General features: G+C 35.8%; 1 protein-coding gene across 1 annotated transcript; it reads left to right on the top strand.

The window, feature by feature from the left end:
- The first annotated feature begins 4,680 nt into the window (after positions 1-4,680).
- On the top strand, positions 4,681-23,796 carry LOC126822406 (uncharacterized). Its single transcript, XM_056101375.1, has 6 exons — positions 4,681-4,861; positions 16,987-17,073; positions 18,334-18,434; positions 20,360-20,458; positions 21,539-21,700; positions 22,112-23,796. The coding sequence occupies exons 1-6, from the start codon at positions 4,808-4,810 to the stop codon at positions 22,452-22,454; spliced, it is 846 nt and encodes a 281-aa protein (XP_055957350.1). The 5' UTR covers positions 4,681-4,807; the 3' UTR covers positions 22,455-23,796.
- Positions 23,797-24,199: the final 403 nt, after the last annotated feature.

The following is a 24,199-nucleotide window of genomic DNA, read 5'->3' as shown; positions in this document are numbered from 1 at the left end:
GGGCATACGCCATGCATTGTGCTATGAGGGGAATTTTGTCCAGACAGTGGCACCATGGCATACTCTTATATCAAATTCCAATTGCTATCGTATCCACGGTTTCTCGGTTTTTCATATCATCAGAACGATAAGACAGCTGTGGCCTTGTCAGAAACCACGCCGGAAAATCCCAATGAACTTTCTCGGCCAATGCAGGGATCGAACACGCAACCTCCGGACTAACAAGCCAGCGTCTTACCCACTTAGCCACCGTGGCTCCTTAGCAGTAATGTACTGTTTCTAGAAATGAAATGAAATGGGGTTTAATGTCCTATTGTCGTCAAGCTGGTCTAAGCCTACTTTTTGGCTCTTTCTGGCAAGTTTCTTAGGAAGCAGACGCCAAACACCCACGGACGAACGAACGCCTTGTCTTCTGCACCTGGGCTAATACACCATACAGTGTGTGCTGTGAGGAAACTTTATATCGAAATCTAAATGTCAACGATTCTTTTACGGCCCATCCGACCGACTATACGTTGTCCCTTGTCAGGCCCACTGTCCTGCAACGCCGACAAGGAGAAACCACGCCGGAAAAACTTTCTCGGCCAATACTGTAATTGAACACGGTACGTCCAAGTTAGCGAACAAATGCCATACCCACTGAGCCACCGCGACTCCCGTCTTCCCTTGTATTAGACATCCAAATTCATTTGAATATTATATGCGGGAGTTGGATGGCCGAATGGTAAGGTAAGCACGCGCGCGTTGTATCATAAGGTCTGTCATTGAGTCAACCTCGTGGGTTTTCTCCGGGTCTTGAATATTATACCACCAATATCGTTGTACAACATTAGACACACACCAAGAACATGTCTTGAAATCGCCATCGTCATGTTTTTAGAACTTAAAAATAAAATTCGAAAAATAACTCAGGAAGTGGCAAAAAATGGACACTTAATTTATTTTGTAAAACATACATTTTATTTGTTTTGTTCTCTAATTTTATTTATTCGTTTGTTTGTATTTAAATAGATCTATTACATTACATGTACCTTTCAAGGAAATATTGTGTTATATAAATGTCTTGTTCGTGATTTCCTTCAGATACCATTGTCTAGTTCAGAGTTCATCAAGTTTAATTATTGTTAAAGGTAAGATCATCCCGAGATAAGAGAGAGAGAGAAATGGGGTTTAACGTCCACTCTACACAAACTAGGTCATTTCGGGACTAACATATGGTTTTAGTTTTTTATTTCAATAATTCGCTTGAGCATAGGAGTCTTTAGCTATGGGAGGAAACCGGAGGACCCAGAGAAAACCCACGAGGATGGACGGGCGACCCTACTCCTTGTCACGTACAACCAGGGATTCTAAACCACGCCAGTTGAGTCAATGACACGCCTTATGATACAGCGCGCACGTGCTAACCATTCGGCCACTTAACCGCCCTATCTTGAGATAAAAACAATGAAATGGGGTTTAACGTCCCATTGCTTTAGATAACAATGTCTGGAGATAATTATTTAGTTATATATAGTGAACGGATATTGCCCGAAGACCTTTTCAATAATCTTATGCTAATGCAATATTTGTCACTTACCTGTGGGGGAATCCCGAGAGAGAGAGAGAGAGAGAGAGAGGGGGGGGGGGGTCTAGTCTGGCTAGATCATAAACAGTTAAATGAAATAAGGGAGGTCAAACGTAATAGACTCGTAGACAGTTGAAAAGAAATATGCTTGCCATGTAAAATTTTTATAATGCTATTTAGCAACAAGGGGGCGGGTCCAGGGTGATCTGTTCGGAAGGGGGGGGGGGGGGCGGTCAGTTCCCCATCGGAAGTATGATGTCTATATTATTAAGTATTAAGACTATTTGACTTTTATTCCGGTATATATAATCACATTTTAATTTTAAGTAACTAAGCTAAAATCCAAATTTTAGTAATTTGATTGGATAATATTAGATTGATTTAGTGCTTAGCCAATCAAAATTGAAGTATCTACTAAAATTGGATTTTATCTGTAGTTAAAATTTCGAGAAACAGGGCCCAGAGCCTTAATAGCCCTGACCCATTGTTGCTCCCGATTGAAGGGCACATTTTATAATTTAAAAATTTATAAAGATAACTCCACAATTTATTTAATTAGAATTTAATATTTTATTAATTTTGGGAAAGTTAGCAGGTCAGCAACTGTTCAAATAATAATAAAGACGAATGCAGTGTGAAACCATAGATCATTCAGGGTGGGGCTGTGTACGGTTGGGGAATTTGTAAAAGGGGGTTTAATTTCCGTTTTCGTGTTAAAGTGATATTATATAAAGGCATGTGTAGGCGTTGGTTAACCCAGCTTGGTGCTTTCTTTATATTTTCTTTAAAAAAGTAATTCGATTTGACGGCCTTCATCGCTGAATTGGAAAAACCTAACACATGTATATAATCACATTTTAATTTTAAGTATCAATTTCCTTCCTTTCTCTTGACATTACGAATGAAATGGATGGAGTTAAAGCGAGAATTTCAAATTTTCTAAGAAAGTCAAAACATAATTATTTCTATGTCTTTTGCTCAATAGGTTATCAAATCACTATTATACGACCATGGGCATTATTTCCCACCCTTAAACATTTGACACAGAAAATAACAACACAATTACCTCCCCTGTTTTGCTATTGACAACATGGGACAGCCATTTTCCAACGTTGGAATTTGAAGTTAAAAATGATATTTTTGCCAATTTCTCAGCTGGCAATAGCGAATTATAGGATTAATAGGATTAGGATATCATCTATTCTAAGGCTTTATTTTAATACATTTTAAAAATATAACTTGAAAATTTGCAATTGCAACTTTAAATCATACTAAACCTACACTGTCTGTCTACAATGAGCTCCGCTTGAGAACAGACACTAAGCTAGTTGACAGACATTTTAGTCCTAAATCGACGATTTTAGTCGAAAGTATATTTCGAGAATGCTTTCATTTGATAAAATTGAACAGGTTAAAACAGAGTCTTTTTGTGAACCGGAGTAGGGCCGCATTACAAAAACAGTTGTTGGATATGGCGGCCATCTAGGGCAGAGATCTATATTCGAAGTAGAGTAGATAGTTCTCTTGTGTGTAGAATGGGAGCTAAATGTCTCACGTATCTCCATTAACCGGGATAATGAAGACGGGCATACGCCATAGAGTGTTCTATGAGGGAAATTTTGCCCGGGCAGCGGCGTTATATCGAATTTTTTTTTAAAATTTAGACGGGGGACGGGTATTTTTTATATGTATATATTATGTTTGTTTTATTTTTTTTTATTTTGGAGGGCGTGTGCGTTTGTGTGTGTGTGTGTGGGGGGGGGGGGGGTGGATGTGTGACTGGGTAGGGGGGTATATTGGGCGCGTGTGTGGGGGTGGGCTGGGTAGGGGGGTATATTGTCATGTACTTATTATATAAGACCTGGAAATGACCAAGGTATATATTATCTATCTATATTAACCTATAATACAGGTATGTCTAGAAATGAGAGGACGTGATACTAGTTGATATAAAATATAGTCTTGTGACAGGTGTATGATGTGATCAGACCTTAACTTATAATACCAATTATTGCTGCATCATGGCGACCTTTGTGACTTATTATCAACACACGATGGACAGTAATTGAGCTTTATCGTCGTACTTTGCTGCTCTTTTACGTGCACACCGACATGTACACGAATTCCAACTGCATGAAGGGGTCTAATCTTACGAATGGGTCTCGGTTTATAGTTATCTTTTTCCTTGTCGGTAGGTTGGATGGCCGAATGGTTAGCAGGTGCGCGTTGTATCATAAGGTCTGTCATTGAGTCAAGTGGCGTGGTTTCGATTTCCCGGTTCTTCGTGGCAAAGAGTAGGGTCGCCTGTCCAACCTCTTGGATTTCTCCGGGTCCCCCGATTTCCTCCCACTGCTAAAGACCCCTAGCTACGTGTAAGCGAATTATTGAAATAAAATTGAACCATATGTTAGTCCCGAAACGACCTAGTTTGTGTCGAGTGGCCGCTACCCCCCCCCCCCCCTCTATATATATATATAGCCCCTCTCTCCCTCTCTAATTCTCTCTCTCTCTTTCTCTCGTTCTCTTTGTAAGATAAACCGTCCTGCAAAATTAATTCTCGGGGAAACAACGGGGAAACACTGGGATCGAATCGGACCTTCTCGTTTCACTGAGCCCATTTAACTAAGCTAAAATCCAAATTTTAGTAATTTGATTGGATAATATTAGATTGATTTTAGTGCTTAGCCAATCAAAATTGAAGTATCTACTAAAATTGGATTTTATCTTTAGGTCAGCAACTGTTCAAATAATAATAAAGACGAATGCAGTGTGAAACCATAGATCATTCAGGGTGGGGCTGTGTACGGTTGGGGAATTTGTAAAAGGGGGTTTAATTTCCGTTTTCGTGTTAAAGTGATATTATATAAAGACATGTGTAGGCGTTGGTTTAACCCAACTTGGTGCTTTCTTTATATTTTCTTAAAAAAAGGTAATTCGATTTGACGGCCTTCATCGCTGAATTGGAAAAACCTAATACATGCACTCATAAAATCGGGAAAACCATGCGTCCTGTCAACCGAGAACTGTCCATGATCAAATCATCAGTCAATCACGTCTGGTTAATCAAGAACCATGGGTTATTGCCGTGCATTATCAATGATTTCTATTTTTAGACTCATCACGTGAAAGATAGATCAACCACTTGTCAAATAAAGAAACCTGGGCGCTAGACTTCATAGTAGATTTAACGTCTACACGTCTTCTAGGAAATTACGGACAGGAAAGGGTTTTAAAGAATTTATGATAATGATTGGAAATCCAGCTATAAGAGGGGGGAGCACCATGATGACAGAGGTGAGTTTGGACACATTTTAATGTAGCCCATGCCCTATATGTACTATATATTGTTGAGATACGGCATATACGCAACGAATTATTAAAAAGAAACTAGTAATTATTTCAGTTTTGTTTACAACCAAGCTGGTCTAAACCAGCCAAAATATCAAATATGACATTGCATCATTTAAGACAGTTAAATGTTAGTTTTCTTACGTATTCATTTTATTTTTAAAATCAAAGTAGCTTTGATCTAATGTGGTCGATAGATTTATTGCATCCCTTTGTACCGTATATTATATTGATACTAACAGATGTTTAATAGTAACAAGAGAGAGAGAGAGAGAGAGATGAGGTTTAAGGTCCACTCACACAAACCAGGTCATTTCGGAACTAACATATATATGGTTCAATTTTATTTCAATAATTCCCTTGCACATAGGGGTCTTTAATAGCAGTGGGAGGAAACCGGAGGATCCAGAGAAAACCCACGAGGTTGGACAGGCAACCCTACGCTTTGTCACGACAAGCGGGAAATCAAAACCACGCCAGTTGACTCAATGACAGACCTTATGATACAGCGTACACATGCTAACCATTCGACCATCCAACCCCCCCTTAATAGTAACAAAAGATTCATTTTGCAAGCAATTTTGGATTGTAGTAACTGTTGTCACTTTTGTTTTCTCTTTATTTAGGGTGTGGTGGTTACTGATGCAGTGGCAATTTATCAGTTCCACCAAACAGACTTTAAACAAATTCCATATTCTTTAAATGGTGCAAAGTATATTAGACTCCTCCTTCACACACATATATTGTTTTTTGGGGGCTGGAACACGATCTTTAATTGTTCCTTGTGCAAAATCATAGGTGACCACGCCCCTGATTGGTTAAAGTATAGCTAAGTCTCTAACTCAATATCATCAAAAATCTTCGATATTGAAAACACAAATTATTTGTCAATTCAAATCAACATTGGTCTTGTGATCTTCAAGACAAAATAAACATTTTACCATTGGTACACGAATCGTGTACCATAATGCGTTTCAGCGCCATTTGGAACAAGGGACTCAAAGAACAGGGCTAGACATATTCCACAAGTCATGTCAAATGGGGACGCTATATTGTTATCTGGAGAGCGTGCACAATAAATACCATCGGTGTAGACTGGAAAAACCAGGCGCTAAAGATTGCCATTCACACGAGACTTGTGGCATATTTCGCCGAACATAACTGATTAGAAATTACAGTAAAAACAGAAACAATTAAATGTAAATCAGTTCATATACAATCAGATTACATTATTATATGCGTTGCGACCCATTTTTGTCAATTTCTAGGTCCGAAATATTAGCGATTTAGTTTCTTTAACACTCTCTGAATATTATGTTGCTCCAAGATATTTTTAGTGAGTAATTAGCCCACCTGGAGCAGAAATGTAGGACATTAAAACCTCATTTCATTTTATTTATAGCAAGGCGATATTTAAAGATACATTATGGGAGATTCGATAACAAGTCGGCAGTTCTCACTATAATAATTAAAATCTAGATAACGTAAAGGCAATTTGCTGAAAATTACATTCAAATTGATCCACTATAAACCGAGAACTAAGCGAATAAAATTTCTGCCTGGCCTCGGTCATCATTACTAAAGTCAGTACGTTAAACAGCATAGTCTCGATTATCCATTTAATCGTTTAATCGAGAAGGAAAGTTATGCAGTAAATCGGATCACAATCCACTTAAGATCGCAGGCTAGCGATGCCATCTAGAGTTGATTATGGTCTGGTTAAGTTAATTAATGTCTAATTAATAATTTAGATAACATTTCAGGCCTAAAGAAAGACCTACGATAGACAGATTTAGCTCTTGCATAATGTATGTTTAAAATATAATTTTTTTATATGTGTGTAACGTAACTACATTTTGGTAATATTCAAATACAGCCCTGTAGAAAAATCATCAGGGCAGTGGCATTACTGAATTATTCAAATATATACCGGTAGTCCTATAGAAAAATCGTCAGGGCAGTGACTTACTGAATTGATACAAATTACAATTTTTTGCTAATTTAGTTTAATTATTTAAAGATACTTTCCCACATACAACCTGTGTGATTTGATGATATACATTTGTATTTGGTCTAAAAACATATTCAAACTAATTAATTTATCAAAAATTTGCTTCAAATCCCTCTCAAAACTGTGCATTGCGAGGAGGTACCCCAAGCTATAAAAAAAAATCTGTTTTTAGAAGCCATGTTTGTCACCTAACTTGATTGAGGGGGGGGGGGGGTCCATTTTTCAGAATGTATTTGTCATTACTTACTGTCCTTTTAGCATACATATTGAGGCCTAAGTAAATTCTTGAATTATTTTCTGTCAACTGCTTTTTCTGCCATATATTTGGAGAATCTGTTATATGTTATACATCCCTCAATGTTCCCAAAACCGCCTAACCATTCGATCAAGAAATAACAACCACTCCCACAATCAAGCTAGCATACCATAAGCCGTTACACAAGCTGTCGGGTTGGCAGTTAGTGATACCCTGACATTTTTACCCTATACATTGTACTTGTCCCATGGGTGTTTTTCGGGTAATCCATATATACCAAATTTGCCATACTTTTATTGGAAATAACCACTTGATAAATACTTTCGTGACAATGTATCTTTAAAACTGCCTTCATTAACCCAGTCAGTGCAGAACAATAGGAAGTATAACCCCATTTCATTTATTATCAAAGCTTGCTTTTGTTTGACTCTTTTCCCCAAAAACAATTATGTGACTCATGACGTTAAGGAAGGAAGGGATTATTAATCTACATAAATAGAATCACAGATATCTGTGTGCGTGTTCGCCAAACATACTTCGTCACCGCGATCCACCCCCATATTTTTGGTAAAAATTAACCAGCCCTGTGAATGTTTGAGACCATCAAATTTGAGCCCTGGCAAATTTGACCCAGTACCAATTTGGGCTCCCAAACAAATTTCGCCCTGGGCGAATTTGACCCTGTGCAAAATTTTTACCCTGGCGTATTTAGTCCCAGGCCAATTTGAGCCCCGGGCGAAGCTGGGTATCCTGTTAGTAATATTATAAATGACAAATGTAAAATTTAATGACAATGTTTTTGACTCCTGATACCTGGATCCTAATTATTGCTCCATTTAGCCATTAGGATTGACCTGTAGGTATGCATAATCTTTCTAGAACACCTAGTACCTCTTCTTATTTGTGTTAGTCCCGAAATGACCTGGTTTGTGTCGAGTGGAGGTTAAACTGTCTCTTTGGAAATATGGACAGTGAATGGCCGAATGGTTAGTAGCAGGTGTGCGTTGTATCATAAGGGCTGTATTTGAGTCAACTGACGTGGTTTCAAATCCCTGGTTGTACGTGACAAGGAGTAGGGTCACCTGTCTAATCTCATGGGTTTTCTCTGGGTCCTCCGGTTTCCTCCCATTGCTAAAGACCCCTACGCGCAAGCGAATTATAGAAATAAAATTGAACCATGTTTTTCGTCCCGAAATGACCTAGTTTGTGTTGAGTGGACGTTAAACCCCATCCCTCTCGTTTTAACTCTCATAAATGTGTGTGCCACAGTGTTCTTGGAATAATCGTGAAAATAATGCTGATTCCGATTTAGCAATTTTAGCTAAAAGAATACATTAATTTTTGGGGTAACCATAAATACATGTATAATCTTTTTGTCTAATGAATTGTGGAGGTATGCTTGTCTGTTACCTGCGTAATGTCAGTTAATCATTATCTCACCTATCAGCTGATTGAGTTGATCAGGTGGGAAAAGATTAAGAAGTAATACAGGTGATGATATTAACACCCTCATATTAAACTCGTATTATATTTCCTCGTTTTTGTTTTTATCTTTGTTCGAATTATTTTACATGAGTCATTGACATCACATGTTTGTCTTATGACTGATGTACGCATCACAAAATAAATTGAGCAATTTTTTGTTATTTTAAAACAAAAGTCAAACTTTTAAAATGGATGTCAAAATTTTAAAATGGGAGTCAGAATTCTAAAATAGAAGTCAAAATTCTAAAATGAAAGTCAAAATTCTAAAATGGATGTCAAAATTACGTTAAAATTTTAAAATGGAAGTCAAAATGGAAGTCCAAAGCCTTTTATTAAATCATTTTAAACAAGAAAAGAAATGCTGTTAATTTATGAATTACATGAAATTAGGCACACTGATCAGCAGTGAATATTCGTTAGGCCACTACAGTCACTGGGAGGGATGACATGTGGGTTGAAAAGAAATGAAATGGGGTTTAACATCCAACTGTTCTGCTCCTATACTGGGCTAATGAAGGGATCTTTTACGTGCATTCCAATGTATACACAGGACCTCTGTTTTTCGTCTCATCCGAAGGACTAGACAGCTGTCCTTGTCAGGCCCTCTGTCATGCATCACTGACAAGGGGGAACCACGCCGGAAAATCTGGATGAACTTTCTCGGCCAATTCGATGTGGGTTAATAGCAGGCCAGGAAATAACGGTTATAGATGTACCTGACATTTTCAACTTAGTGCCAGACATGTATTAATAATATCAATAAAAAAGGCAATTGGTGCCGGACAAAATTACAGGCACCAGAGGTTTACTGCCTGACATTGCCTGAATCTGGGCCTGACATTGTCTGTGACAGGTGCCTTATTTCCAGGCTTGGTTTAATTAATAACTATCCATATTAACTATTTCCCTTTTGCAAATTAACTTTTAGAATATTTTTTGGAAGTATTAGAAAATTAAATAAAGGTGTTTGAAATATATCTGGATAAAAAATATTTCCTATTTAGTCAATGTGATTAAAATACAGATCTATATTTCGTTTCGTTTTTTTATACTTTCGATGGCCTACATTACACGAGTATCTGACTGGTTGTTGCGATAGGTCAGGTCAGGGGTCATACGAGCAGCTTTTGACCTCATGACGTCAGACTTTTGATTAACCAATCAGCATTCATGTTACTAGTAGATTACCCACAGTTCCGTGCAAGACACGCCTAAAGCTTGCCGTAACAGACCGTTTCATTGACTATTCCCTCACATCATTCAGAACACGTAAATGATAACAATTCTTCCAGATCCTAGTGTAGTAAAGACAAGTAAAACGAAATTTTGAACTATAAAAACGAAACGAAATAGGATCTGTGTTGTAATCAGATTGTTATTTAGTGTAAAAGGCACCATTCTTCCCGGACCACAGTTTACTCTACGACATCTTATGTAAACAATGCACGTGCCAAGAGTTTCTTGTCATCAAAACCTGAACAAAAGGAGTTTCTCCGTCATCTATCATACCTTGTGTAGATATTTGGATCCATTTTATTTTCTAAAAGTTATTTCCAACACTTAAACATACATTATGCAAGAGCTAAATCTGCCTATTGCAGGTCTTTCTTTAGGCCTGAAATGTTTTCTAAAGTATTAATTAGACATTAATTAACTGATCCAGGCCTTAATCAACTCTTGATGGCATCAGATTTCTCCGATATTAAATAGAGTAGAATGGTTCAGCGATACTTTGATTTAATCAAATATGGAGGACCGAGACTTTGCTTCGATCAACCAGTACGGTGGTTGAAATTATTGCACACGTCTGTCAAACCTTCAAAGGCTAATATCTTCGCTTGCAATAGAGTAATTTGAATGAAATTTTCAAATTATTCATTTTACATCATCTACTTTCGAACTATTATAGCAAGAATGGCTAGTTCTTTATCTAAATCTGACATAATGTATCTTTAATAGCACTATATCCCAAATATGGCAGAGAATTTGTGTGTGCCTGGATTTTCTCTTTAGTTTAAAGGAGCTAAATCGCTAATATTTGGGACCTAGAAATTGACACAAATGGGTCGCAATGTATATAATAATGTAATATGAATGTATATAAACTGATTTACAGTCAATCGTTTCCGTTTTTGCTCTAATTTCAAATTATTTATGTTCCACAAAATACACAAAAAGTCTCAATCGAATGGCAGTCTCTAGTGTCTGTCCAGTCTACACCAATAGTATTTATTGCGCATGCTCTCCAGATAAAAATATGGTGTCACTGTTTGACATGACTTTGGAAAATGTCTAGCTTCGTTCTTGAGTCCCTCGTTACAAATGGCGCTGAAACGCATTCTGAACACCATTCGTGTACTAATGGTAAAATGTTTATTTTGTCTTAAATATTGGATATCAAGCCCATCTTTTCCTGGTAAGATTACAACATCAATGTTGATTTGAATTGACAAATAATTTGTGTTTTTAATGTTGAAGACTGTGGATGTTATTGAGTTAGAGACCTAACTACTTTACTCGTGGGTTTTCTCCGGGTCCTCCGGTTTCCTCCCACTGCTAAAGACCCCTACGCGCAAACAAATTATTGAAATAAAATGGAACCATGTATTAGTCCCGAAATGACCTAGTTTGTGTCGAGTGGATGTTTCTCTCTCTCACTTTAATGTCAGTTGTGGATCTTTTTCTGGTCTTTAGCTACTGTTTCATCTGCATAATATATATACATGATTATACAGAGTGACATCAATTGATGGCATGACTTCTGATATAAGTCACATGACAACATCGGTTAATTAATATGATAAGACAGGTCAGTAACCCACATACTGACCAGTAGATATGTCCTTGTATTAACTGTTTTAGGTCAAAATAGAAAATCCAAGTGGAGGACGATAAAACCCCCACACTAGATACTTTAAGGAGGGCGGAAGATTCCCAGTATAGGTTTTTTTTGCGTTTAATCTATTTTTAAAAAACATTCACTTTTTTAATCCCAGTCCAGGGATTATTTTTTATTAGAGTAAGGCGCATGCGCCAAAATTAGTATAAATAACTTGGATTATTTTTTGTTATATCATTTTCAACTCTGGCTGATGAAGGGCAATTAGCCCGAAACATGTACTGGACTTAGAATATAATTTTTAAAAACCATCTAGCAGTGTTGTGAAGTCTGGGGATTCTCTCTTTTTTGATGTTTTAGGTCAAGATAGATCAACACACATTCCACCATCTAAATTACAGACATAACTTTCATGATCCATACAGATTACTGACAGTTCATGACATAAAAACAACTTAATATAAAAAGCTGCTTAATTTCTATGGGATATATATTGGTATGCTGGGTGATTAGATATTGGTATGCTGTTTAGATCTTTATCTGGAGAGAGAGAGAGAGAAATGGGGTTTAACATCCATTCGACACAAACTAGATCATTTTGGGACTAACACATGGTTCAATTTTATTTCAATAATTCGCATGCGTGTAGGGGTTTTTAGCAGTGGGAGGAAACCGGAGGATCTGGAGAAAACCCACGAGATTGGACAGACGACACTACTCCTTGTCACATGACAGACCTCATGATACAGTGCGCACATGCTAACCATTCTGCCATACAACCGGGAAATCGAAACCACGCCAGTTGACTCAATGACAGACCTTATGATCCAACGGGCACATGCTAACCATTCGACCACTGATGATGGGTCTCCTAAATTTTATTATACAATGTATTGTACAAAATTATTTAGTCAAATCCAAAGTGAAGCAACATCGGCTTTAGGGGTTTTAGCCCAGGGATTGTTGGCAGCTGAAGATCCTCCAGAGATAATACCAAAAAGTTATTTCATTTGTAAATGATGAATAAAAGCATCAGTAAACTAATTTATCAATTTAAAGGAGGCAAGTCTCTAACTCAATATCATCAACAGTCATCGATATTGAATTTAGTACTTATTGGTCAATTTAAATCAACATTGATGTTGTTATCTAACTGTGAAAAGATGGGCTTGTTATATTTAATATTTAAGACAAAATGAAAATTTTAAAATTGGCACATGAATTGCGTACCAGATTGCTTTCGAGCAGCATTTGTAATGAAGCGACACAATGAACGAGGCTAAACATACCCCACAGGAGAATACTACTGGTGTAAACTGGAATAACCAGACGCCAAAGACTGCCTTTCAATTTCGACTCTTTACATATTTCGCCAAACATTACTGATTAGAAATGACAATAAAAACAGAAACGATTGGATGTAAATCAGTTTATATACATTCATATTACATTATTATATGTGTTGCGACCAATTTGTGTCTATTTCTAGGTGCCAAAGAATAGCGATTTAGCTCCTTTAACAAAAGTGCAAACATACTATGTCAAAGAAACAATGTACTATTTTCTTTATTTGATATGTAGTTCCATTGATGTTGTTGTTGTTATTTATTAAAGATTTAACGTCCAATACATGAAATATGATATCATGGACAGGTTGATTTAATTGAATTATTTACAAATAATGGGTTGAGAATTGGTAGAAACATAAAATAAAAACATCTGTGTATATCAAAAGTCACCTTAAAACTGGTAAAAACATAAAATAAAAAGTCCTTAGTATATTATTATATTAAATCATGCAGCAGGCTGAACCGCCATACTGTCCTACAACAATAGTTCCCTTCGTCGTAACTTGATATGTAGTTCCATTGATATTGTTGTTGTTGTTTATTACAGATTAAACGTCCAATACAATGAATATGATATTATGGACAGGTTGATTTAATTAAATTATTTACACTTGAAAATTGTTAAAAAACACACAAAAAAAAGAAAAAAAAAAGTTCCTCAGATTCCAAAGTTTCTTAAAGCACACTTATAGATTCGCTGTCGTGAGAAGAGAGGGCGGGTCATCTTCTCCCTTTCATTCGTTCGTTCGTTTGTTTCTGGAGTTTAACGTCCACTTCCACCTAGGGTGATATCGTAGACAAAGATGTTTCCTAAGAAACTTGCTGCAGGAAGCCGTAGGGATTAGGCTTGGTCCAGTTTAATTTGAGACATAGTCTCTAGTCTCTTAGCAGGGAATGCCCAAGTTAAAAATCTCATCGAAAGGACAGGAGAAAGTTTTGGGGTAGAAAAGGAAGGATGGTCGAGCGGGCGCAATCTGGCCCGCTTGGCCATTAATGCTACAATCGTTATTTGGGTAAGTAGGTTGGTCTGACGGTCAGTCGGGCCCGCCGCCTGTCCGACCTAGATATAGGGTGCATAGATGCTCTGACCTTTTTGGTCGGTAGGACTGTCAGCCGGGCCCCATTGATGTTCATTTATATATCTTAAATGTCTTTATGTAAGAGTTCTCACCAATCATCTTTTAATCATTTACTTGTAGCAGTATAATGATAATATAGTCATTAATCCCTGTATTAATTCTTTCCTTCATTTTAATGTCCAAAGTGTTGTTTTAAAAACTTATTTAAATTTCAATAGCTTTCTTTTAATACAAATTATACACAAAGCCATTAATCTTGGCCACCCAGCCGACTCATTAATAGTTTTAATTGTTATCATAATTCAACCTTCACTCTGTGTAACCAATTAAGCTAGAATTTCATAATTGTTAAATTATGCCATTCAAGGATTAAAGAGACAAAAAAACACCTTTAATTAATTAAAGGATTATAATTTTGCACTGAATAATAACTCATTTTATAAAATCCTAGTAAAAACATTACTGGACAATAGGAACATTTCAGTTATTCAAATAATGTATGTCCACCTGTGATTAATGAGCAAAACGATTGGTCAAATTAGATTGTTGACACCTGTATGATGACATGAGTACAGGTAAAACCCCCCAGGGTAAATCAGGTATATATTCTTGAGTCAATGGTGGGTTGGGAATAACTGCTGATCATATGCCAGAAATAGTTGTTCACATGTCATTTACACATACGAGGAAGAGGAAGTTACAGTTACAAGTTACAGTAACAAGTTTAGAATCTGTGCAGGGGATTAACAGATCTGGGAAAGAGAAACTTTAGTTAACAATTCTCAAGTCTAGTTCCCAGTTTCAAGTTGCGTAGCCATTAACTGTCAGGAAAAAGGAACACTGGTTCCCAGTTTCAAGTTGTGTAGGGATAAACTGGACGGATAAAGGAAACACTGAATTCCCAGTTTCAAGTTGTGTAGCTATAAACTGAACGGGGAAAAAGGACACTGGTTCCCAGTTTCAAGTTGTGTAGGGATTAACTGAACGGAAAAAAGGAACACGGGTTCCCAGTTACAAAATTAAGAACTGTGGGGATTAACTGGGATAGAGTTATAAGTTTAAAAAACGTTTGGAGATTAACTGGACGCCATGTACAAAACAAAACGTGTTAGATTCCTTGGTGTAAGTTTATCAGAATTATATTTTGTCCTTTCTTATAACTTGTTTGTAATTTAATCCTGAAAGTGCATTTTTATGAAATCTGCTAGGTATAGGCCAATTGAGTTACCTAAGGGGACTAAATAAAGGATGTTATCCTATGGGAATGTCAGCCTAGGGTTATCTGAAGAAACTGGATAAAGATGTTATCCTCTGTTAATGTCGGGCCTAGGGTTATCTGATGGAACTGAATCAAGATGTTATGCTATGTTAAACATTATGCAAGAGCTAAACCTGCCTATTGCAGGTCTTTCTTTAGGCTGACATGTTATATAAATTATTAATTAGACATTAATTAACTTATCCAGACCATAATCAACTCTCGATGGCATAGCTAGCCGCTGATGTTTATTGGATTAGGTTCCGATTTGCTGTTCGACTTCCATTCATAATTTAATCATGAAATGGATAATCAAGACTGTTTTTTATCTTATCGACTTTAGTAATGATGATCGAGGCTAGGCTAAATCGCTAAATTCTCAGTTAAGAGTGGATCAATTTGACTGAAATTTTCAGCAAATTGTATTTACATTATCTAGTTTTTAAAGGGCCAATCCCGATAATATTTTGGAGAATAAAACTGCTTAATTTTGTCTTAAAATCCTCTACCTTAGGGCCGAGCAACTAACTCAATATATGTGATTGGTTTTCAAACAACTTAAACCTGTCAGTCTTCATCTGGAAATGAAGACCGGTGTCCCAAGCTGTATTATGCGGTGTCTGGATAAAACCAGACTTTTACTTTGTAACAATAGTGCGTAGGTGAAATTTATCTTTTGTTATCAAGTACAGCACATGGGCCATTCATTGGAATCGATTATCAGGTCACCCACGAAAAGATTGACCTGAAATCTTAAAAGTGTTACCTGTCCGGATAAGCAGTTTTGTCGTTCACGTCCAAACGACTGAATATTTTGAGCTTAAATTTTGAGATAGGGTAAATATACCATTCCTCTATATTTTGGCGCTTAAATTTCATACGTACTCGGACTTTTAGTTTTGAGACTATGTTAAAATCGGGATAGTCCCTTTAACTATTATAGCGAGAACTGCCAGCTCTTTATATATATAATCTCCCATAATGTATCTTTAATGTCATTCAACTTCCAATTCTGAATTAACCTTGTCTTTGTATTTAGTGATAGCATCTGGTGCATTATTATGGGTTTTTTTTGTTTTTATGTTCGATCAGTTATATGCAGTTATCAATGGCATTGTCTCTTTTCAACATTAGTGCTTTGAAGTTTGGAGGCTTTTGGCTGTTGGTAAAAAAAACGCAGTTTTCAATTTGACTTGATTTGACTGCAACATACTTTTGTTATTACTTATCTCTTTAATAGTGCAGCATACATACAATTAAATAGATTTCCTAGTCATGATACAGTATTTATATAATATGAATCATACTTTAAAATACCAGTCCAAAGTAGGACAATATTACTCAATACAGTATTGTTATTGACATTTAGTAACTGAACATATTAAGACAAATTGGTACAATTTTATGGATACACAATTCTTGATAAAGACAAGAGTATACTCTCGAAACGTCGCTTAGTATTAAACTCAGTAATTGTTTGTCTATCAAATTGTACATTGTTTTAATATTAATATACTAATGAATTATTATAAAACTTTATAATTTGTTCAAGTAATTTAAACAATAAGTAGTAAATACTTATCTTTTGTTATTTTCATTTTTTTAAAAAGTTAACCGATTTCTTTGTTGAACTGATTACAGATTTTATATAGTGAACATGTAAAATTGGTATAAAATGAATTGAAACAGGATTTATTTTATGTCCTATTTTAATGGTTAATTATAGACAGTACAGGTAATAATTATAATTTGTATAATTATAAATTAACAGGTGTAATTTTCATTTTTTTTCAGATGTTACCAGAAATTAGAGTATTGAATCCTCGGACACATAATACGTGGGAAGAGGGTCGTTACGCAACTTACGATATTCATATACAGGTATGTCATCATTGTCAGTTTCATTATACGGCTGCACATCTGACTTGATTTAAACAATATTTATTCAAATAGGCCTACATACACTGTCAAAAGGTAAGGATTCAAAAACAAGCCAAAGGCTTATATTAATTCGTCTCCTTATTTAATAAATATACTACAAATACAATTATAATAGGAACACTTCATATACAAAATATATTTAATAGTATGGTATTTTCTATTTACTATTAATCGTGCATGTTAGTCATTTAATACAGGCGTCATATGTCCATCCATCATTTACATATTCATGCTAATACCCATAGAGACCTCATTAATATCTGATGTTTTTGGTGTGACATGCAATGTTTATAATTAGCATGATGCAGGGGTGGATCAAGGAATTTTTGCAGGAGGGGGTTTGTCAGATTCCTGAGACAATGTATCTCTCCCCCCCCCCCCCCTCCCGCATGGTCTCTATCGTCATTTTGGCGTATATACATACACATTGAGCTTCTTAAAAAGAGATATTCAACACCTCGTTTGACATCAATTTTTATTATGAATTAATACAATGTCATTGTGATTCAATTTCATGGATGCAAAGCATTAATTGGGATATCACATAATGTCTATATCATTATCTCGTGCTTTGAGTGCCCATCCTGTCCCAACATCTGATGATAAAGCACACGGCAGAGAAACTTTTCCCATAAAAAGTGTTGATTTACCCAAGAAATTATGTAGCTGAGCAGGTATATTGCTGACACCCCCATCTGTCCGTCGATCCAGTGCTCTATCTGTCCTTCAACCATCCTCCACATTTTCTTGCTAACACGTTTACAATATGTTTAAAATTTATATGGATTGCTTACATTAGTGAGATGTTATTGCTCTTTGTCACAGCAGTTCTCATCCAATCTATTTGAAATTGATATGTACTGTTCAGATTCTTTAAATGAAGAAGCATACCTCCTACTATATTGCCCGAGTCATTACCCTTGTTCAATTTATAGATTCCACGAAAGTCAACAAAACCCTATGTAGCCTATTGTCCATATCATTTGACAGAAGTTTTCATCCAGTCTACTTGAAATTGATATGTATTGTTTAGATTCTTTAAACGAAGAAGCCCAGAGTTATTCCCCTTGTTCATTTTATACACATGAAATTCAGATGAGAACCTATTATTGACCATATTGTGTGAACCTGCTTACAATAAAAAAACACCCAATGTTTTGTAACATTATTTTTCAACATAAAATTTATATTTTGTTTCAGACGGAAAACAATGCTTACAGACTTCAGACATCCTGTAGTGCGAGAAGATACTCTGAATTTTTATGGTTACGGAAAAAATTGAAAACACATCATCCCTCAGTGTAAGTATATCTGATTGGAGAGAGAGAGAGAGATGGGGTTTAACATCCACTCGACACAAACTAGGTCATTTCGGGACTAACACATGGTTCAATTTTATTTCAATAATGCGCTTGCGTGTAGGGTCTTTAGCAGTGGGAGGGAACCAGAATATCTGATTGAATCCTGGATTTTCCGATGACTTTCCCCTTTGTCAGAAGTGGAAGATGGAGGGCAAGGTATAGAACAAAAAGGTGCACGTAAAAGAAACCTTGACAGAATTCGAAAAAAGAGATGGCCGTAGTGCCACTGTCCGGGCAAAATGTCTGGTCACTCGGATGGTCACTCGGATGGTACAAAAAAACCTGATGTTCCGTGTACACTGAGCGTGCATGTAATAGATCCCTTGCCATTTGGAATTTGATACCAGAGTAGGCCGTAGCCCTGCTTTCTGGGAAAAATTACGCTCATAGCACACAGCATGGCGTAAGTCTGTCTTCATTAGCCCAGTCAGAGCAGAACAGTACGACATTATACCCAATTTCATTTCATTTCTTTCTATTAAAAACACTGATAATTTATGCACTTACAAACCAACTTAGATAACATGACCAAATTCAAAGTAACCCCAGATAAAAGTTATTTCACTGATAACCTTATTTTTAAATGACGTCTGCAAAGTACATATTATTAAGCATGTACTTATTTTAATATTGTACACTTACTATCAATTTTATTATATCTCCACATGGTACAAATTATATACCGTAAAACATTATGTGGGAGTCACATGATTATAGACGTACACGATTTTATCAAAATAATATAATTCATTTTGTAACCCTTTTGATAAATTTTATGATACAACTTTTATTATACATGTATACTTTATGCGGGAGCCACATGATTGTAGGTCTACATGGTTTTAATAATCTAATTAATTTTGTCACCCTTATGAAGTTATGATAAATGTAAACCTAAATTTTATTATACAACTTTTATTATATCTCCTTATATTATAAGGGAGCCATGTGATTGTAAGCCTGCATGATTTTAAAGTAGCTAAGTCTCTAACTCAATATCATCCAAAGTCTTCAATAATGAAAACACAAATTATTTGTCAATTTAAATCAACATTTATGTTGTGACCTTACCGGAAAAAGATGGGCTTCTGATATCCAATATTTAAGACAAAATAAACATTTTACCATTGGTAACAAAGGACTCGAAGAACGAGGCTGGACATATTCAACCTGTCGTGTCAAACGGTGACATCATATTCTTATCTGGAGAGCATGCGCAATAAATACTATCGGTGTAGACTGGAATAAGCAGACGCTAGAGATAGCCATTCGATTGAGACTTTTGGCTTATTTCGCCGTACATAATTAACTGATTTGAAATTATAGTAAAAATAAAATGATTGAATGTAAATCAGTTTATATACATTCATATTACATTATTATATGCGTTGCGACCCATTTGGGTCAATTCCTAGGTCCAAAATATTAGCGATTTAGCTCCTTTAATAAAATAATAAAATAATGTATTTGTTTTTTGTCACCCTTATAATAAATGTTAACATAAAATTTTAATATAGTAGTACTCTTATGATTAATTATTGTTTTATATCTCTGCCTTGTACAATATAGCTTAAAGTATGTATATATGGGAGCCATCATGTACTTGTACAATATATTTTAAAACTTGGAACAATTCTAAAAATTGGTATATTCTCCCACAGCTAAAGACCCCTACTCACAAGAGAATTATTGAAATAAAATTAAACCATATGTTAGTCCTAAATTAGTCGAGTTTTTGTCAAGTGGATTTTAAACCCCAAAGCTTTTTGTCCTAAACTGGACTGTAAATCAATGTTATAATATCAATATTTGTTCATTTTCTCTGATAAATAAATTTATATTTATACAAATTCTTTTACTTCCAGAAAATGTCCTCCGTTACCACCTAAGCGATATTTCTGGAATACATTTGGTCGAGAGTTCCTGGAAGATAGAAGAAAGGGTCTTGAAGATTATTTAAATGAGTAGGTATTTTATTGTTCACTGTATTGGTCCAGTTATAGGATTAGCGCTAGCCCTCTTTACTTGAGCCAACTGGCATGGTTTCGAATCCCCGGTTGTACGTGACAAGGAGTAGGGTCGACTGTCCAACCCCATGGGTTTTCTCCGGGTCCTCCGGTTTCCTCCCACTGCTAAAGACTCTACGTGCAAGCAAATTATTGAAATAAAATTAAAACCATATGTTAGTCCCGAAATGACCTAGTTTGTGTCGAGTGGACGTTAAACCCCATTTCTCTCTCTCTCTAGCCCTGTTAACATCTTAAGACTTTGACGAAATCTGCAGGTCCTAACCCTTACCCTAACCCACATATGACATTATGATATTTGAAGACAGAATTAAAAAACTCATCAATCTCGATCACAGAGATAACTTTACCCTTCGTTTATCTCTTGTAAAACTTACCGGCCATTAATCAGTGTGAATTCGGTTCCTAAGCCCCGCCTCCAGTGGCTACTGATTGGCAGGATTTGTTAGAATGAAATCTGCCAATTTCTAGACAATTAAATGAAATGAAATAAAATGGGGTTTAACGGCCTACTGTTTTTCTCCGAACTGGGCTAATGAAGACGGGCATACGCCATACAGTGTGCTATGAGGGAAATTTTGCCCGAACAGCGGCACTACGGCCTACTCTTATATCGAATTCCAACTGCCAAGGGATCTTTTACGTGCACGCCAATGTGTACATGTGTACATCGATTTGTTGCATGAGTTATATATTAATGATCCTTGGAACATTTTCCACATCTTGACATCAAAAGTTCATTCATAGCGAAAAAAGCAAGTGATTCGGCTAAAAACGTGAAATTTCTGAAGAAACACGAGTTTAAGCCACCATTTTGCATCTTTATGAAGCAACCGACAGAAGGATAAATCATGTGATATTCAAAATGGCCGATGAGTTTTCTCAGTGTGTCCACTGCTTTTGAGATACAAGAGGGTGCTGTATGTATAATAGTTTAATTTTAATGTTTAAACCTTGTAGAGACATTTATATAAATTACAACTTAATATAATATGAAATATTTGTATTTATTTATAGATTACAGAATGAGATGTTATACTTATCAGACGTGACCTTTCATCTGTTTGTACAAACAAGTTTAACGACAGAAGATATAGACAGTTATTTAAACGGGGACTTGTCGGAAGACGATCTCAATCAAGTCTGGTTAATGAGCGGCAAAAAAAATAGCCATGGAAGGTAACTACAAATGTTTAATATGATGTTGATATAGGGGAATCTATATGTAGGCGTAGTAGGCAGTGACAGGAAATTGGGCACTCTTGAAAGCTAATTAGCCTTTACCTGGGTTACCTCCCTTATTGTAAATATTTACTTTTAGTATGGCCTTTAGCGAAAATTATAATATGATCTGTACTGTATGAAATTGCCTTCCATAACCTACAAAAGAAGAAATATGCGACAACCATTGTCGAGCGCCCAGACTATTTAACTGCTGTGGGTGTAGGTATGTTTCGTTGCCTGGCAACCTATATTTTTGTATGCAGTATGGTTCTTCTGCTCTTACTATTACAGAGGTATTTAGTGGATAATCAGAAACTCGTGAAACCCTGAAAGTTTGTTTAATAAATATTTATTTTATTTTTCCAGCCAACTACACATATCGACATCTTGTCCACATCAGCTAAAGTATTTAGGAGGTTCCGACGGAGACGACACCTTATCACCAGATTCAAACCATTCCGGAGGACTTTCTAGATACGGTAATTCGCTATCGAACAGTTGGTTAGACATACCAGAGACACCTAGTGAAAGTTCTGATTGCAACTCAGTTGATTCAGGGGAAGATAACTCTAGTGCCAGTGACAAGACTAATACAGTTATTGTCCATAATAAAGCTACAGTGCAAGGAAATTCGTTCTTTCATAAACTAGGTTTTGGTCGTTCACAGACCAGCCCAGCGTTCAGTATAAATTCTATTAACGATAAGTAATGTTAAGTACTCTTAGGAAATTATGAGATCAAAAGAGAGGAACTTCAAGAGACCTATGTTCAAAGGGCCAAAATGCCAACGATTGCTGTATATGTTGTGTTATCAAGGTGCTTCTTATAATATACTGGTACTGAACATTTGAAGCTACACTACTATATAGTAGGCCTACTTCAGTTTGTTATCCAAGATGTTTATAATTTATAGTAGGCCTACTTCAGTTTGTTGTCCAACATGTTTATAATTTATAGTAGGCCTACTTCAGTTTGATGTTATCCAACATGTTTATAATTTATAGTAGGCCTACTTCAGTTTGATGTTATCCAAAATGTTTATAATTTATAGTAGGCCTACTACAGTTTGATGTTATCCAAGATGTTTATAATTTATAGTAGGCCTACTTCAGTTTGATGTTATCCAACATGTTTATAATTTATAGTAGGCCTACTACACGTTTGATGTTTCCAAGATGTTTATAATTTATAGTAGGCCTACTACAGTTTGTGATGTTATCCAAGATGTTTATAATTTATAGTAGGCCTACTTCACGTTTGATGTTATCCAACATGTTTATAATTTATAGTAGGCCTACTTCAGTTTGATGTTGTCCAACATGTTTATAATTTATAGTAGTCCTACTACATGTTTGATGTTGTCCAAGATGTTTATAATTTATAGTAGGCCTACTACACGTTTGATGTTGTCCAAGATGTTTATAATTTATAGTAGGCCTACTTCAGTTTGATGTTGTCCAACATGTTTATAATTTATAGTAGGCCTACTACACGTTTGATGTTGTCCAAGATGTTTATAATTAGTGACAAACATACACAGGTCGTAGAATAATGACTCATAAACTATATAGTAGGCCTACTACAGTTTGATTTGTCCAAGAAGTTTATAATTAGCCACAAACAAACAGACCGAAGAATTATAACTTATAAACCAGTTGATAACCAATTTCAAAATACAGATGTGGTCTTGTTGTAGTACAGTAAAGGACAGTATTGATATTAGTTGAAATATTTTGTGTGTGCTGGCCTGGCTGCTTTTTATGGTTTGGTGAAAAATACATGGTTGTTGTTTATGGACATTTTAAAAGTTTGTTTATGAAATTTATTTTGCAAGTTTTGAAAATTTATTTATGTTCTTGAAACTTGTTTATGGATGTTATAAAATGTAATTTACCGGTATGTATGGATGTTTTAAAATGTAACTAATGATATAAAAAGAGCATATTTTATGAAGTTTATTTAAAATATACACAGACCACATTTTATTCAACTTATATAATGTATATATTTTTTAAGTTTTTTATTTTAACTCGAAATAAAATTTTAATGTTGTTAGAAAACATTTGCATTCTGATATTTTTATGCCTACCTTGCAATGCGCATCACCTAGTGGAACATTCCCTGGACAGATGTGTATCAGCTTAGCTAACTGTCCATGTGATCCTAACATCCTGGCCTTTAGGTCGTTACCCCTCCCCAACATAATTTTGTCATGTAGTGTCCACAATAAGGGGTATGTTTTTCTGACACTGCCTCCATTATTCCTATGAGGGAATGGGGTTTAACATCCTACTGTTATGCTCCGACTGGGCTAATGAAGACGGGCATACTCCATACAGTGTGATATGAGGGAAATTTTACCCAAACAGCGGTGCTACTGCTTACTCCTATATCGAAATGCAACCAACAAGGGTTCTTCTACTTGCACGCCAATTTGTACATTGGACTAACATG

The sequence above is a fragment of the Patella vulgata genome, chromosome 5 (assembly GCF_932274485.2).
Source record: "Patella vulgata chromosome 5, xgPatVulg1.2, whole genome shotgun sequence".
NCBI lineage: Eukaryota > Metazoa > Mollusca > Gastropoda > Patellidae > Patella > Patella vulgata.
This window is presented reverse-complemented; position numbering and strand designations above follow the sequence as displayed.

Coding starts and splice junctions, on each gene's coding strand:
- LOC126822406 (XM_056101375.1), top strand. CDS start 4,808: ATGATAATGATTGGAAATCCAGCTATAAGAGGGGGGAGCACCATGATG. Junction 20,459..21,538: donor CTTGAAGATTATTTAAATGA/GTAGGTATTTTA, acceptor ATTTATTTATAG/ATTACAGAATGAGATGTTAT. Junction 21,701..22,111: donor AAAAAAAATAGCCATGGAAG/GTAACTACAAAT, acceptor TTATTTTTCCAG/CCAACTACACATATCGACAT.